Source organism: Silurus aristotelis (genome assembly GCF_946808225.1).
Source record: "Silurus aristotelis genome assembly, chromosome: 4".
Taxonomy (NCBI): domain Eukaryota; kingdom Metazoa; phylum Chordata; class Actinopteri; order Siluriformes; family Siluridae; genus Silurus; species Silurus aristotelis.
The window spans coordinates 9,850,233-9,865,110 of NC_139577.1; the positions used below are offsets into that span (position 1 = coordinate 9,850,233).

General features: G+C 39.3%; 1 protein-coding gene and 2 long non-coding RNA genes across 3 annotated transcripts in view; 2 read left to right on the top strand and 1 right to left on the bottom strand.

Moving 5' to 3' along the window:
- Positions 1-14,878, bottom strand: part of LOC310725326 — a 517,016-nt gene that overhangs the window by 476,500 nt on the left and 25,638 nt on the right. The gene's annotated exons all lie outside the window — the stretch shown is intronic.
- Positions 1-14,878, top strand: part of mlh1 (mutL homolog 1, colon cancer, nonpolyposis type 2 (E. coli)) — a 34,157-nt gene that overhangs the window by 13,953 nt on the left and 5,326 nt on the right. Inside the window, exons 6-15 of the mRNA XM_083539980.1 lie at positions 1,116-1,207; positions 1,301-1,343; positions 1,472-1,560; positions 3,448-3,560; positions 3,674-3,767; positions 4,221-4,374; positions 4,469-4,782; positions 9,510-9,634; positions 9,781-9,889; positions 10,361-10,424. Of these exons, the coding sequence (XP_083396106.1) occupies positions 1,116-1,207; positions 1,301-1,343; positions 1,472-1,560; positions 3,448-3,560; positions 3,674-3,767; positions 4,221-4,374; positions 4,469-4,782; positions 9,510-9,634; positions 9,781-9,889; positions 10,361-10,424 (1,197 nt within the window). The remainder of the gene's footprint in view (positions 1-1,115; positions 1,208-1,300; positions 1,344-1,471; positions 1,561-3,447; positions 3,561-3,673; positions 3,768-4,220; positions 4,375-4,468; positions 4,783-9,509; positions 9,635-9,780; positions 9,890-10,360; positions 10,425-14,878) is intronic.
- Positions 4,792-6,316, top strand: LOC310725338. Its single transcript, XR_014533335.1, has 2 exons — positions 4,792-5,780; positions 5,871-6,316. It is a non-coding gene; the product is annotated as an uncharacterized lncRNA (long non-coding RNA).

Below are 14,878 nucleotides of genomic sequence, written 5' to 3' on the forward strand. Positions count from 1 at the left end.
TAAGCCGCACCTGTCTGTAAGCCGCAGGTCTACACTGAAACTAATGAACTTTACACAGGCTTTAACGAAAGACACTAAATGCAATATGTTGGGCTTCTATTAGGAGCATAGCGGTATTTTGGGAATAGCCTGCCAATGCATTCTTCTGGTATTACTCTGTGTGTGTAAGACTGAGGAATATGTCCTTATTATTTTCTGATGCTCATTTCTAAGTTTCTTTGACTAACTCATAACGCTGTTGCCAAGAAAAATTAAAAAGCACGAGTTTTGGAAACCTGTCTGTGCTTATATGATTTCTGTTGCAACTGGAGTTAGCGAGCTATCCTTTCACCCTGGCTTGTATCTAAACAGTAGCCTACCAAGTAAGTCATTGTTCACTGTCTTCCTCCTTCCTTTCACAACTACAGTGCAAAAAATTGAGGTACGAGCTCGAGAAACCGCTGCTAGATGGCGAAGCAAAGCCAGAAAGCGAAGATTGTGACGAAAATTAAGATAAGCAAAGTGTACAGGAGTGATAGTGAAAAACGAGTTTTCCCTCCGCCTCCGCTTATCGCCTCTACCAACACATAAAGCGGGGTTCAAAGCGTGGGAAAAAAGTAGCGGCTTATAGTCCGAAAAATGCGTTAACAGGTAAATGATTCACGTGGAAGAAAAATAATATCTTAAAAAGTCAACTATTGTGCTGCACTAAAAGATTCAATCCTGCATTACACACTAAATTCAGAAATCTCTGCATATTTTTCTTGCTTCTTCCACAACAGGTTGCTCTTGTAAAATTGAAAAGGGACATGGCTGCAACAGACTTCCCATATAATCTGCACTTATAAAGCTAAGAGCTATTTACTTGAAATAAGCTTGCTCCTGAGCAGGGCTGAGCTTCAGGATGATTGCTTTCACTGATGCTACCAAACTAAGGACTGGTGCCACCAGTGGAGCCAGTAAAGGAGCTAAACTCTTAATTCAAAAGCTTTGAAGTTAGCCAATGAACCAGCTGTTAGCATTTAACTAATGTGACCAACTATGACTGACACCTCTTTATTTGCAAGATCACTGTCCATTATAAGAATTTAAATATATGAATAATAATTTGAACTGCTCATTATTATTATTAACAGGTAGAAGACCTGTTCTATAATGTACAAACCCGAAGGAAAGCTCTCAAAAGCCCCAGTGAAGAATATTCGAGGATTGTGGAAGTAGTGAGTAGGTCTGTTCATTTTGATGCATTATTTCGCAAATTAGATTGGATCAACATAAATGTTCTATGTGTCAAAAGCTTTGTTAATTTTAATCCTTATAGATATGCCATTCACAATTCTGGGAAAAGCTTTACTGTCAAAAAGGTAAAATGTCCTTTTCTTAGAACATGATTAAGAACTTCTGGGAAAAGCGTAACTGCCAAAGTAAAATGTCCTTTGCTATAAACATAATTAGAATATCATATCAAAAATATTTTTCTATATTGTTACAGCATGGAGACATGGTGGCTGATGTGAAGACTTTGGCTAATGCCTCAGTTTTGGACAACATTCGTGTGATATTTGGAGTAGCACTAAGCAGGTATTAACATAGTAAAAGCACATAATAAAAGTAATGATTTACTACTTGAGGTTACTTCCTCATGCCATCTCAGAATGATTTTCCTTGCCACTATTGCCACTTGCTCATTGCTTGCTAGGGATGAACTTATAGCTTAATTTGTAAATGATTATCTTTAGAGAGCTCCCTGGCTCAGGGTGGAAGAAAGAACAGACAGGTAACCGGGTGCACCAACGAAAGAAAACTAGCTTTTTTTTCCACATGCATGCACACTCCGTTTGGTGTCTAGCTCTCTCTCTCGGCTCTTTTCTCTCCCCTTTTTAACCTCTTCCTCATTTTCTGTAACAGTGTACATTGAGTATTTAAATCACCCACAGGTGTGTAATCCCTAACACTCGTTTCTTCCTGCTTTGCCTTTCATTCACAAACCGGTCAACCAACTTTCAGCTGAAGAATACCATCGGGCACTCCTCTGCCTCCACCACCTGGGACAGCACGGTCCTCTCTCTCCTATCCAATGCATCAGTCGGAAAGACAAAAGGGATAGAGAAGTCAGGGGAATTACAGGATGGTCCACCACAGAGTGCAGCCTACTACCTGTGTGAAAACCTGCTGCTATTGGACTGGGCTAAAAAACAACTCAAATAGAAAAGTGATGAACTGGTGTAAACCAAACAGAGTGGAAAAGGCTGTTTTTTTCCTCACAAGACGTTGGAGTCAAGGGGATCTGCTACTATCCCTTTGTTAATTCCACTGTTGAAAATAAAAGCGTGCTGTGCCTATCCAATCAAGCATTTTGCCAATGAGAGGCATGGATGAGTGTCAAATTTACACACCGCGTTGACTTTTTTTAAAATCCTCACAAAACCTGACCAATCCATTGTACTTGCTAGGTTTTTACTAGGGATCTCTAAGTTTTGTGCTTCTGTTAGGTAGCTAGGGCTGTCATTCTCGAGTATGTAGCAATTTACCAATGTTTATTAACCCAATGTGTGTAGTTTTGCTTACATTGCATAGATTACATAGATGTCATCCAAGAAAACTTTCTTCTAATAGTAAAAACTAAATTAAATACATCCTTGAAATGTAAGTAAAACTACAAACATTGAGTTAATTAACATTGTTAAATCGCTATACTATGCCGTGCAGCTTACTGCCATTTAATATTTCAAATGGAGAGAATACCACGGAGGCATGTGGGACCCCTCGTGCTGCAATTAATAGGGGCTTATCCAAGTTGCGTGCATCATTGTCAAAAAACATCTGAATAATATTTTTTCGCAGATTTTATATCACTCCACTAAACTGAATTTCTGCTGATGATAAACGGTCATTCAGATTGATTTAATCCCAATAATTCGTAAAGTTTGTGCAGTGTCTGTGACATAAATGATGCGTTTTCCCGGCCAGGATCTGTTTTGGGATCCTGACTCGGGAGATAACACAAAAGAGTGCTTTCACAACACTCCATGCAGAGATCCTCTTGAGAGGCCCTGCTTCCGGGTGGAAGTGCTGATTCTGCATCTGGAGGAGCAATTAATGTTGTCTGCTGGAGCTCTGCTAGGGCTTTGACCAGCTCACTCAGTGCTTATAAACTCTATACTGGTTTTTGCCACCAGTATGGAAAGTTTGCTGGCTCAGGGTGGAAGGAAGAAGAGACATGATGGGTTCACCAACAAAATAAAAAACTCGCTTTTTTTGTGAAAAACTGAATTTTCAAATTGCTAAAACGATTAAAAAAAAGACAAGAAGGAAAACACCAGTTTTTATTATAAAACACACCAGATACCAATTTGTTAATATACTTCTTGTCTAGATTTTAAACTCAACTACTGGTATTACAAATTAAAATTACATTGTAAGGAAATGCTGCTCTCTTTTAATATACTGTTGCCATACTGTTTACAGGGAGATGATGGAAGTGGGGTGTGAGGATCAGAAGCTTGCTTTTAAACTAAAGGGTTATATATCAAATGCTAACTACTCAGTCAAGAAGTGTACCTTCATCCTGTTCATCAACCGTATGTTTTCTGTCTTTTTCAAGATTGTTTATAATGATGCCTTATTTTTATAACATTCTTATTCTCCTAAACAGTAGTAAACATTATCACTCTAAGTATAATATGTTTTACAGATCGTTTAGTGGAATCCAGTGCCTTGAAAAAAGCCATTGAAGCGGTCTATACAGCATATCTTCCCAAAAACACACATCCTTGTCTTTATCTCAGGTATTTATAGATTAGCACCTATGTCTCATAAACAATATTTTCATGTTTAAATGCTAGTGAATATTGTTCTGAATATTCAAAAAGTTTTCATCTGAGTAAATTGTTTTAAAATGTGTTCTTGCTCTGCTTGTATCATTTGTATCTGAACTGAGACACTTTTCACAGTGACACCTTCACACCCAACAGGGTATTATAAGATAACTTCTATCCTTTATCCTATTTTGGTGAAATTAAGAGGTGGTTTTATAATGCTTATGCAACAAATTACTATCTCCCTTTAAATATTTTTAAGTATCTTTTATTTAAATGATCCATTCAAGAGAGTGAAACTTTAAAGTGCTTAAAGATTGCCATTAGGCTGACCTAATCTAAAAGGCCCGAGTAATAAAATGTATGTATGTATAGAAGTACATATGATAAAATTGTTTATTTAGTTTTATTCTTTTTCCTTAGTTTAGAAATTGCACCTCATAATGTTGATGTGAATGTGCACCCCACTAAGCATGAAGTGCATTTTCTACATGAAGACTGCATAATTGGAAGCATTCAGAAACACATTGAGAGTAAACTACTTGGATCCAATTCTTCCCGCACTTATTTTACACAGGTATAAAAGAAAACTTTGTAACTACATGCACCTATAATATGAATCTTATCACATTTTATATGCTCATTTAATCATGTTTGTTTATTCTTAATAGGCTTTACTGCCTGGGCTTTCAGCATCTGTCAGTGGTGTAAAAACCTCAAGCAGTTCAACTGCTGACCCCAGTAATCTTGTCTATGCTAATCAAATGGTGCGAACTGACAGCAAGGCCCAAAAACTAGATGCTTTTCTACAGCCAGCAAATAACCTTTCTTCAGTTCCTTGCCTCGTAGCAAGTCTTCCGGAACCTGCCCCAGCTACTGAGAAGTTTGCATATGAAATGAACAATTGTCCTGAGGATTTTCTGGCCAATGCAACAAATGACATGATGCCTGATGGTGCACAGGTCCAGTCAGAGGCACCCGTGAGGTAAGGAGGAATTTCTACAATTTTTTCCATTTAAAATTGTAATGCATAATTGCTAATTGAACTGCAAAATAATTTCAAAAATCGGACATTGTCTCTCATTTAGTTAATAAAGTTAAGGAATTAGAGTTAACCTACTAAAATTCTATTTTTATGTTGTCACGTTGCACAGTTAATGTCGGCGATCTGTGTAAAACATGGTGAAAAGTGATCCTTCTGAACTGCCGTTTCAAATAAGTACCAAGGTCCTAGCAATATCAATATTTATTACATGAGAATGGGTGTAAATTATTTTGCAATCCTTGTAATAAAATGTTAGTTAACAAAAGAAATTCTACTGTTGACTAACATCTCAGCAGAAGCTGACACCTATGGAAAAAAACTGTGGAATGATAGGAAATGCAGGCAAAAAGTGATGTTACCTGCTAGGATGACTGCCAAAGGAGAAGAACAAAATAAATTTGGCAACAAAAGTGCTTGTAGTTTTAAAAGTAATAGTCTTTTTTTGCAAACGCTAGTTAATATACAGTAAGATGTTAGTTGTCTGCAAAATGATGGTGTTGATGATGTCAAAGTTTATAAATTGTTTCGTTAAGAAAATTAGCAAAAATAAACATAGATGATGCGGGAAAATTAACAACATAACACAGGATTTAGTAACAATAGAGTAAAATAAGAACACTGCAGAGGATAAGAGGTAAAGTAATGTTTATTGCAGTCATGTCATATGGAATTACCTATTAGTAGTCAGTATTGTAATCAGTGTGGCTTAGGGGGTCATAGTCTGAGTCCTTGCTGGAGGCAGGGGATGTGGGAAAATCAGGATGAGAACAAGACACCTCAATCTGTGTAAAAGCATCCGGCAAGCTGTGATTTAATAAGGGTGAAGGGAGGGGAGGCGAGGTTCTCCAGAATAACAGCCAAATGCATAACCTGATGAGCAGGTGAGGCCAAGATGACCTGAGACCTGAAAGTTGAAAAAGGAGATATCTGTTCATTGTGTAAGTCCATGTCTAAGGACAAATGTATGAGATCACAAATGCATATTATATAAGTCTGATCAATTGTCGCAAATTTTTTTTTTCTTTCAGTATAAAGGTGTCAGGAAAGATTAAACAGTGAAAAACAGGGGACAAAAGGATACCAAAATAAATAAATAAAAAAATGTAAGGGAGTTAAGAAAGGAAAAAACAAACACAATGGAACTTGGGATAGAGAGGTATGGACAAAGGAGAGGCACCAGAGACACAAATGTACAAAGGCACGTGATTATTATTATTATTTTTTTTAACAGAGCCATTCAACGCAGTCAAATTGGATTGAAAAGATCTTCAGGTATAGCTTATCCACTCAAGTACTTTCAGTACTCTTTGCTCTATGTTTTGTGTTGGTATTGGGCTAAAAGGCAACCTTCACCTCAATCTGAGATTTTCTTCAATGGAGTAGCTTTTTTCATAAGAGCCTTTTAGCTGCATTCATCCCTCAATTCCAAGACCAGGCTCTCAGTCTCTGCTGCTAAGAAGCACTCCCCTACCCACCACCAGACATAACCATTAGACAGATGGTAAGCAGGACCTGGCTGTTGTCAGATATGTCACTTAAACTTTATAAAAAGTTTGAGTTTTATCTGAGAAAATATTTTTGTTGGTTTAGGTTTTTTTTCCCCCCGAATGCTTCATTAAGTCTTGAAGTGCCTCTTATAAGTACCACTAAAAGCTCTGATTTATTGGGAATACCACTTATGGTTTGAGGGCATTACCAAACACAAATGATCTGTGGTGTGCACATCACATGTGATGTGATGTCTCCAATAATATACAAGGGATTTCCATTTGTCAACCTACACTTTCTTTCGGCTTCTCCCGTTAGGGGTCGCCACAGCGGACCATCCTAGGAAAAAAGTATTGGGACACCTGATTAATCTAGCCATTTGTGGCTCTTTCACAAACTGTTGCGACAAAGTTGGAGGCACACGATTGTATATCGTTTTCTTCTTTTGTCTGCTTCTGTTAGGGGTCGCCACAGTGAATAAACCATCTCCATATGATCCTGTCCTCTACAACTGCATGTTTTAAACCAACCACCTACATGTTTCTCCTCACCACATCCATAAATCTACTCCTTAGCCTTTCTCTTTTCCTTCTTTCTGCTGGCTCCATCCTCAGCGTTCTTCTACCAATAGTTTTATCTCAATCTAGTGTCTCTTACCTCGTCTCCAAAATGTTCTACCTGCATAAACCTGATAAACTAATTTCTAATCCTGTCCATCTGGTTATCACTCCTAGTGAAAATTGCAGCATCTTTAATTCTGCCATCTCCAGCTCCCCCTCCTGGCTTTTTGTCAGTTTTGTCATGCTGTATAGTCTCTAAACCATACAACATCTCAGGTCTCACCACCATCATATAAACTTTTCCTTTTACTATTGCAGATACCCTTCTATCACAAATCACTCCTGCCATTCTTCTCCACCCTGCCTGCACTCTTTTCTTCACTTCTCTAACACATTTCATCTCTTTGTACTGTTGACCCCAGGTACTTGCACTCATCCACCTTCACCACCTCTGCTTTTTACAACTGCACCACTCCATTGCCTTCTCTCTCATTTTACACATGCACTCTCTCTTACTCCTACTGGCACTCTCGAGCATGTACCTCCACCTCTCAAGGCTCGTCTCAACCTATTCCCTACTCTCACCACAAATCACTTAAATACTCCTGTCTCTCCTCATTTGTAAACTTGTCCATTACCACTGCAAACAGCAAAGGGTGTTAAGAGCTCCTTGATGCAATCCCACCTCCACCTTAAAAAAGTAATTCCTACTGCACACTTTACTGTTGTCCCACTGTCCTCATATATATCCTGCACCATCCTCACATACTTCTCTGCCACACCTGACCATGGCATATGCTTTTTTTTTTTGCTTTTTTTTTTACTCTTGTAAGCAAAAAGAAAGTGAAAAAAAACACAATTGACAAATCTTGACAAAAAATAACTATTTTATATTGTCAGCCCCTTCCAATATAAAAGAAAAAAACAAGAACCTAAAAATTACAATATAGTACAAGAATTGTTAACCTATTTCTAACATTGCATATGAGAGGGCATTACACCAAACATTAATTTATAAAGATTAAGCAAAGTTCTTTAATTATGGCATGATGTGTTCGAGGTGGTATTTTAAGTAATAAGGCATGCAAAGCATCCTGGGCTAATTATGCCCTAAACATGCATAAAATAAATGCATACACAGTTCACAATGCAGTTTTAAAATCAGCCAAGAAGACTATTCTTACGACTGGTGCATAACTGGTACATTTTCAGTGAAATAAACATAGCTTCTTTTGCCAATTTAAAACAAAGCATTATTTCATTGGTTAACAGTTTAAATGAACAGAGCAAAGTCCATGGGCAAGTATTATTAGTATTACTATTTTTATTTTTGTATTTATTTTCTTTGTAATTAACTTTAGGCGCTCTAACAACTAATCGATAATGAATTTAGTTTTCAATGAATGCCTTTATCGATTAGTTGGCCTGCTCAAGTTACGGGTTAGCATGTCTGTAAGATAACCTCATATAATCCTCATTATGTGAAAATGTTATAGTTTAATGAAGTGCTATTTTATAAACTGTGTATCTGTTAACTCCGGGACAGTCGCACTGAATCTGTTCTGTCGTGACTCGCAGGATTGGATTGCACAATCAGCTCGCTCACGACATTAAAATGGTGTAAACAAACACTACATCTAAAAGCATCAAATATCAGCAGCAGTAAACTATTAAATTTTATTCACTGTTGTGGTTTTCAGCGAATGCTTGGGCATTTGTACCCCAATGCATATTTTTTTCCTTTTTTATTAATTAAGCCTACTAGCTTGCTGCGTTTCTCCATTCCATTCTCTTTTCTATTACATTTGTCTAATACTGTGCACTTATCTGTTTTTAAACGTGAGTTATTGAGACTTTACTTTCAAATGCTTGTTTTCAGTTTTTGTATATTTAATTTATGCATATATCATTTAATTATTATACAAAATTTAATTATTTATATATTCTAGATTCTTATATTGTTACAAATTTAAAAAAGGCTGTATTTTTTAAACAAAAATATTTTATATAGATTTTTAAACCATGGTTGTCAACTTTCCATCTGCAAAATACAATTTAAATGTTGATTTACACAAATGTACACCTTGTATAATCAAATGCTGTTTTTTTTTTTTTTTTTTGGGGGGGGGGGGGGGGGTTGTCTGTTTTATACATAGATACCCTGAATTTGAGTTTTATATAATTATAATAAGCAAAATATCTAATTAAAAATATTAAATATTTATCAGATTTATCGGAACAACGACATCAAAAAACTAAAATAACAATCATCCAATTAATCGATTATCAAAATAATCATTAGTTGCAGCCCTAATATATTCTGATTTATAGATATAATGATGGTGGCTAATCAGTTTAGCAGATGGCATAAGCTTAATGGAATTTGGTCTCCATATGTGTATTTGTGAAAGTGAGAGTTAAATAAATATAGCCAGGTAATTTGTTTAGTTGCTTTTCCCATGGTCTACATACATAATAACAGATAATAACTTGGAGATTTACCTACTATTATGAATAGCAGTAATTTTTTTCTAAATATCTGAGGAAGAAACTACACATGGTTTGAGAAGCATAACTGTATGACAAAATATCTACTGACTAAGCTGTTTCCTAGTACAGCAGTACTATTGATTCTGATGTGGAAATGGAAGATGTGACCGTGTCCTGCACTCCCTTAAAACGTGTCATCAGGCTATCCAGCGTGAAGGAGCTACAAAATGAAATCACAGATCAAGTTCATAAAGGTTAGATAGTAGGGCAATTGGTGCATACCAATTACTTAAGGTTTGCCGCAGTCAAGAGTTGCTAATTTTTGGAGTAGCACATTTATAAACTATGACTTATAGCTTGTGGATATTTAACACCACTGTGTCTGTTTTTGTACCCACAGGTTTGCAGGAGATGCTGCATAATCATTCATTTGTTGGATGCATCAATCCCCAGTGGTCTCTAATCCAACACCAAACCAAACTGTACCTGTTAAACAATACTAAGCTCAGGTTAGAAGCTGAATCCTTATTTACCCTTTTGACATTCAATCCGAGTAAATTTGTCTGTGTAACTCTTTCCCCTGTTAATCCAACAATCCTAGATGTTAGTGGGATGATATCCAGAAGAGAAATGATTGTGTTTTCCTCTAGATCTTACCAGAGCAAGATTACAGACATAAAAGGGTTATGACATTTGAAAGTTTAGTGCCTATAAGTTTTTTGTTATCCATAGGCCATCAAATACTGTAAATGGTAAATCTGGGACTAGTAAGAGAAAAGTTGACTTTCTATACAGCAGAGAACTTTCCAGTCTTTAGCAGAATTTCTAAATCTTTTCATTTTTTAATCTAAAGACTTAATAATTTAAAAACTTTTATTGAAACTAAAAATACAATTATTAATGGCAAAAACAACTGTTATACAAGAATTTGCATTATGTGCATGCTTTGTGAGCCATGACTATGATTTGTTTTTCCCTAGTCAGGAGCTGTTTTACCAGATTTTGATGCATGATTTTGGTAACTTCAGTGTTCTTTGGTTCTTGGTAAGTGTATGTACATTTTGAATTTATAAACTGAACATTCTGTAAGATATTGGTATATAATTTTTTTAGGAAAACAACAAATTAATTTTTTTTCATTTTGCCTTTGATATATTTAAAATATATTTAAAGCAATAGTTTCTATGAAACAAAACTGCACATGGGAGGATTTGCTAATTTCTGCCTCAGACTGTAAACCTACTGTTAACACTACACGTGTACTAACAACAAATTACATAAAATTCACCCAAAATTTTAACACACTTTCAGTCTCTTTCAAAATAAAACTCGATCAAGCGTTGTTTAGTAGATGTCATATAGGCAATTCACAACTGACAGTAAACAAGCCATTAGGGTTGCACAAGCCAGTGCACTGTTAGTGCCGGTATCAAACCCAGATAAATGGGACGGGTTGGGAAAGGGCATCTAGTGTAAACATCTGCCAAATCAAATATGTGGATCACAAACCAGAATTTCATACCGGATCGGTCGAGGTTTGGGTTACCAACAACCGCCACAGGTATTTTTAGCCAACAGGGTATCGGTGGAATTTGGACTACTGTTGGCCAAAGGAGGAGAAGAAGAGGAGGAGGAAGACGTCAACAGAGACAGCAGGAAAAGAGAAGTGGAGGAGAGGCGAGGCGAGGTTAGGTTTGGTACTTTATATGTTGGTACTATGACAGTTCAAGGGAGAGCGTTAGCTGATATGATGGAGCAGAGAAAGGTAGATATGTTGTGTGTTGAGACCAAGTGGAAAGAGAGTAAGGTGTAGAGAGTTTATAATAGGGTGGTGAAGCTGGAAGTTGATCATCAGTGCTTATGCTCCACAAGTGGGTTGTGAGATAGAGGAGAAGGAAAAATTCTGGAGTGATTTAGATGGAGTGCTGGAGAGTTTACCTAGGAAAGAAAGATTAGTGATTGGGTCAGACTTTAATGGGCATGTAGGTGAAGGGAACAGAGGTGATGGGTAGGTATGGCCTTAAGGAGAGGAATGTGGAAGGACAGATTGTGGTAGATTTTGCTAAAAGGATGGAAATGGCAGTGGTGAATACTTATTTAAAGAAGAATGAGGAGCATAGGGTGACATAAGAGTGGAGGAAGGTGCACACAGGTAGACTATGTTCTATGTAGAAGATGCAACATTAAAGAGATTGGAGACTAAGGTGTTGGCAGAGGACAGTAGCTAGACAGCATCGGATGGTGGACTTTCGAATGGCTTTGAAGGTGAAGAAGCAGAGGAAAAGAGTGAGGAATGAAAGAAGAATAAGATAGTGGAAACTGAAGGAGGAAGGCTCGGTGGTGGTGAAGAGATGCTGGATGATTAGGAAACTACTGCAGAAGTCAAAGGGATGTGGTGGGGGAATAAGAAAGTGCAGGAAAGCAAAAGGTGAAAGAGGTTGGCGAAACAGGATTGGGGTTGGCATAGAGATGAGAAAAGTACTTAGGAGTACAAGAAGATGCGGCAGCAGGTAAAGAGGGATGTAGCTAAAGCCACGAAAAAGGCATATAAGGAGTTATTTGAAAAGTTGGACACTCAAGATGAAGAAAAGGATTTGTACTGATTGGCCAGGCAGAGGGACCGAGCTGGGAAGGATGTGCTACAAGTTAAACAATAAAGCATGTAGATGGAAATGTGTTGACTAGTGAGTAGAGCGTGTTGAGAAGGTGAAGAAGGTATTTTAAGCAGCTGATAAATGAGGAAAATGAGAGCGAGAGAGATGAATGGATGATGTGGAGATGGTAAAGCAGGAAGTGGATAGGATTAGTAAGGAGGAAGTGAGAGCAGCGATTAAGAGTAGAAAGAGTGGAAAGTCGGTAGGACCAGATGACATGCCAGAAGAAGTGTGAAGATATTTAGGAGAGATGGCAGTGGAGTTTTTAACCAGATTGTTAAACAAGATTTTGGATATTGTTATTGATATTGTTATTTGTGGTGAGAGCAGGTTGAGAAGAGCCTGGAGAGGTGGAGGTATGCGCTGGAAAGAAGGTGGTGAAGGTAAAGGAGTTTAGGTACCTGGGGTCAACAGTGCAAAGTAATGGAGAGTGTGTTAGAGAACTGAAGAAAGAGTGCAGGTGGGGTGGTGTGGGTGGAGAAGAGTGGCAGGAGTGATTTGTGATAGAAGAGTGTCTGCAAGAGTGAAAGGGAAAGTTTATAGGACTGTGGTGAGACCTGCGATGTTGTATGGTTTAGAGACAGTGGCATTGAGTAAAAGACAGGAGGTGAAGTTGGAGGTAGCAGAGCTGAAGATGTTGAGGCTTTCGCTGGGATTGATTAGGATGGACAGGATTAGAAACGAGTTTATTAGAGGGACAGCCCATGTAGGACGTTTTGGAGACTAAGCGAGGGAGGTGAGATTGAGATGGTTTGGGCATGTTCAGAGGAGAGACAAGGGGTATATCGGTAGGAGAATGCTGAGGATGCAGCCACCAGGAAGGAGGAAAAGAGGAGGACCAAGGAGGAGGTTTCTGGATGTGGTGAGGGAAGACATGGAGGTAGTTGGGTTGAAAGAGGCAAATGTAGATGACAGGGGGGTATGGAGACGGATGATCCTCTGTGGCGACCCCTAATGGGAGAAGCCGAAAGAAGAAGTAGTTGTTTAACAAGATTTTGGAAGGTGAGAGGATGCCTGAGGAATGGAGATGGAGTATTCTGGCAACGGTTTTTAAGAATACGGGAGATGTGCAGACCTGCAGTGACTACAGGGGAATAAAGTTGATCAGTCACACCATGATATTATGTGAAAAAATAGTGGAGGTCACCATCTGTGAGCAACAGTATGGTTTCATGCTGAGAAAGAGCACTTCAGATGAAATATTTGTTTTCAGAATGTTGATGGAGAAGTATAGAGAAGGTCTCTGGACTCTGCTGTGCGAGTCCAGAGTTTGAAGCGTTTCCCTGACCGCAACACAGAAGAGAGTCCATTATTGGGATGGCTGAGGTCCTTCATAATCTTCCTGGCTCTGGTCCGGCACCGCGTGCTGTAGATGTCCTGCAGGTTAGGGAGCTCAGTGTGGATGGTACGTTCAGCTGAACGCACCACCCTCTGCACGGCTCGCATGTCCTGCATGGTGCTGTTCCCGAACCAGGAAGTGATGCTACCCGTTAGAATGCTCTCAATGGTGCAGGTGTAGAAAGTCTTTAGCACCTGAGAGGGAAGTTTACAGTCCCTTAGGCGTCTCAGATGGTACAGATGCTGCCGGGCCTTCTTCCCCAGGGTGTTGCTGTGACAGGACCAAGACAGGTCCTGTGTGATGTGAACACCTAGGTACCGGAAACTGTCCACTCTCTCCACTGGGGTCCCGTTGATTTTTAGCGGTTGGTATGACCGCTCCTGCTCAGTGCTAAAGTCCACGATCAACTCCTAAGTCTTGCTGACGTTCAGGAGAAGATTGTTCTCCTGGCACCATCTCTCCAGGTTTTTAACCTCCTGTAGGTAGGCCGTCTCGTCGTTGTTGGAGATCAGGCCCACCACAACGGTGTCATCAGCCAAATTGATGATGGTGGTGGAGTTGGAAGTGGCCACACAGTCATATGTGTACAGTGAGTACAGCAGGGGGCTCAGAACACAACCCTGGGGAGCTCTTGTGCTGAGGGTGAGGGTGGATAAAGTGTGTTTTTCCACCCGTACGGCTTGTAGTCTGTCTGTCAGGAAGTTAGAGATCCATTGACACAGCGGCAGGCTGAGTCCCAGGACCTCCAACTTAGATGTGAGTGTGGAGGGAATTATGGTGTTAAATGCTAAACTGTAGTCCACAAACGGCATCTTTGTATAATTCCCATTTCTGTGGTCCAGGTGGCTCATCGTAGTGTGAAGGAGATGAGCAATGGCGTCCTCAGTAGAACGGTTCTGATGGTATGCGAACTGTAGTGGGTCCAGTGTGTCTGGTGGTGAGGCAGTGATGAAGTCTCTGACCAGTCTCTCAAAGCACTTTATCAGGTCAAAGCTACAGGGCGGTAGTCGTTAAGGCAGGTGGGCTGGGGTTTCTTCGGGACAGGAACAATGGTGGACTGTTTGAAACATGAGGGGACAACAGACTGTTCCAGTGAGAGGTTGAATATCTCAGTGAACACCGGTGCTAGCTGGTCAGCGCAGGCTTTCAGAACCTGACCTGTGATGCCATCTGGTCCTGCTGCCTTCCTGGTATTCACTCTCTTGAATGCCCTCCTCACGTCATGCTCCGAGATGGTGAACGTGTTTATCTCTCCGGCTCTCTCGGCATGCACGTTGGTTGTGCCGCTAGCGTGGTTAGCTGCAGCCTCGAAACGAGCGTAAAAAGTTTTTAGCTCGTTTGCCAGAGAAGCGTCCGCATTCACCATTCTAGAAGATGGTGTTCTATAGTCCGTGATTGTTCTAAGTCCCTGCCACAGGCTCCTAGAGCCACCATGTTTAAACTGTGACTCTAGTTTCCTCCGTAGCACCGCTTTGCATCCTTCACCGCTCTGCGAACACTGTAAG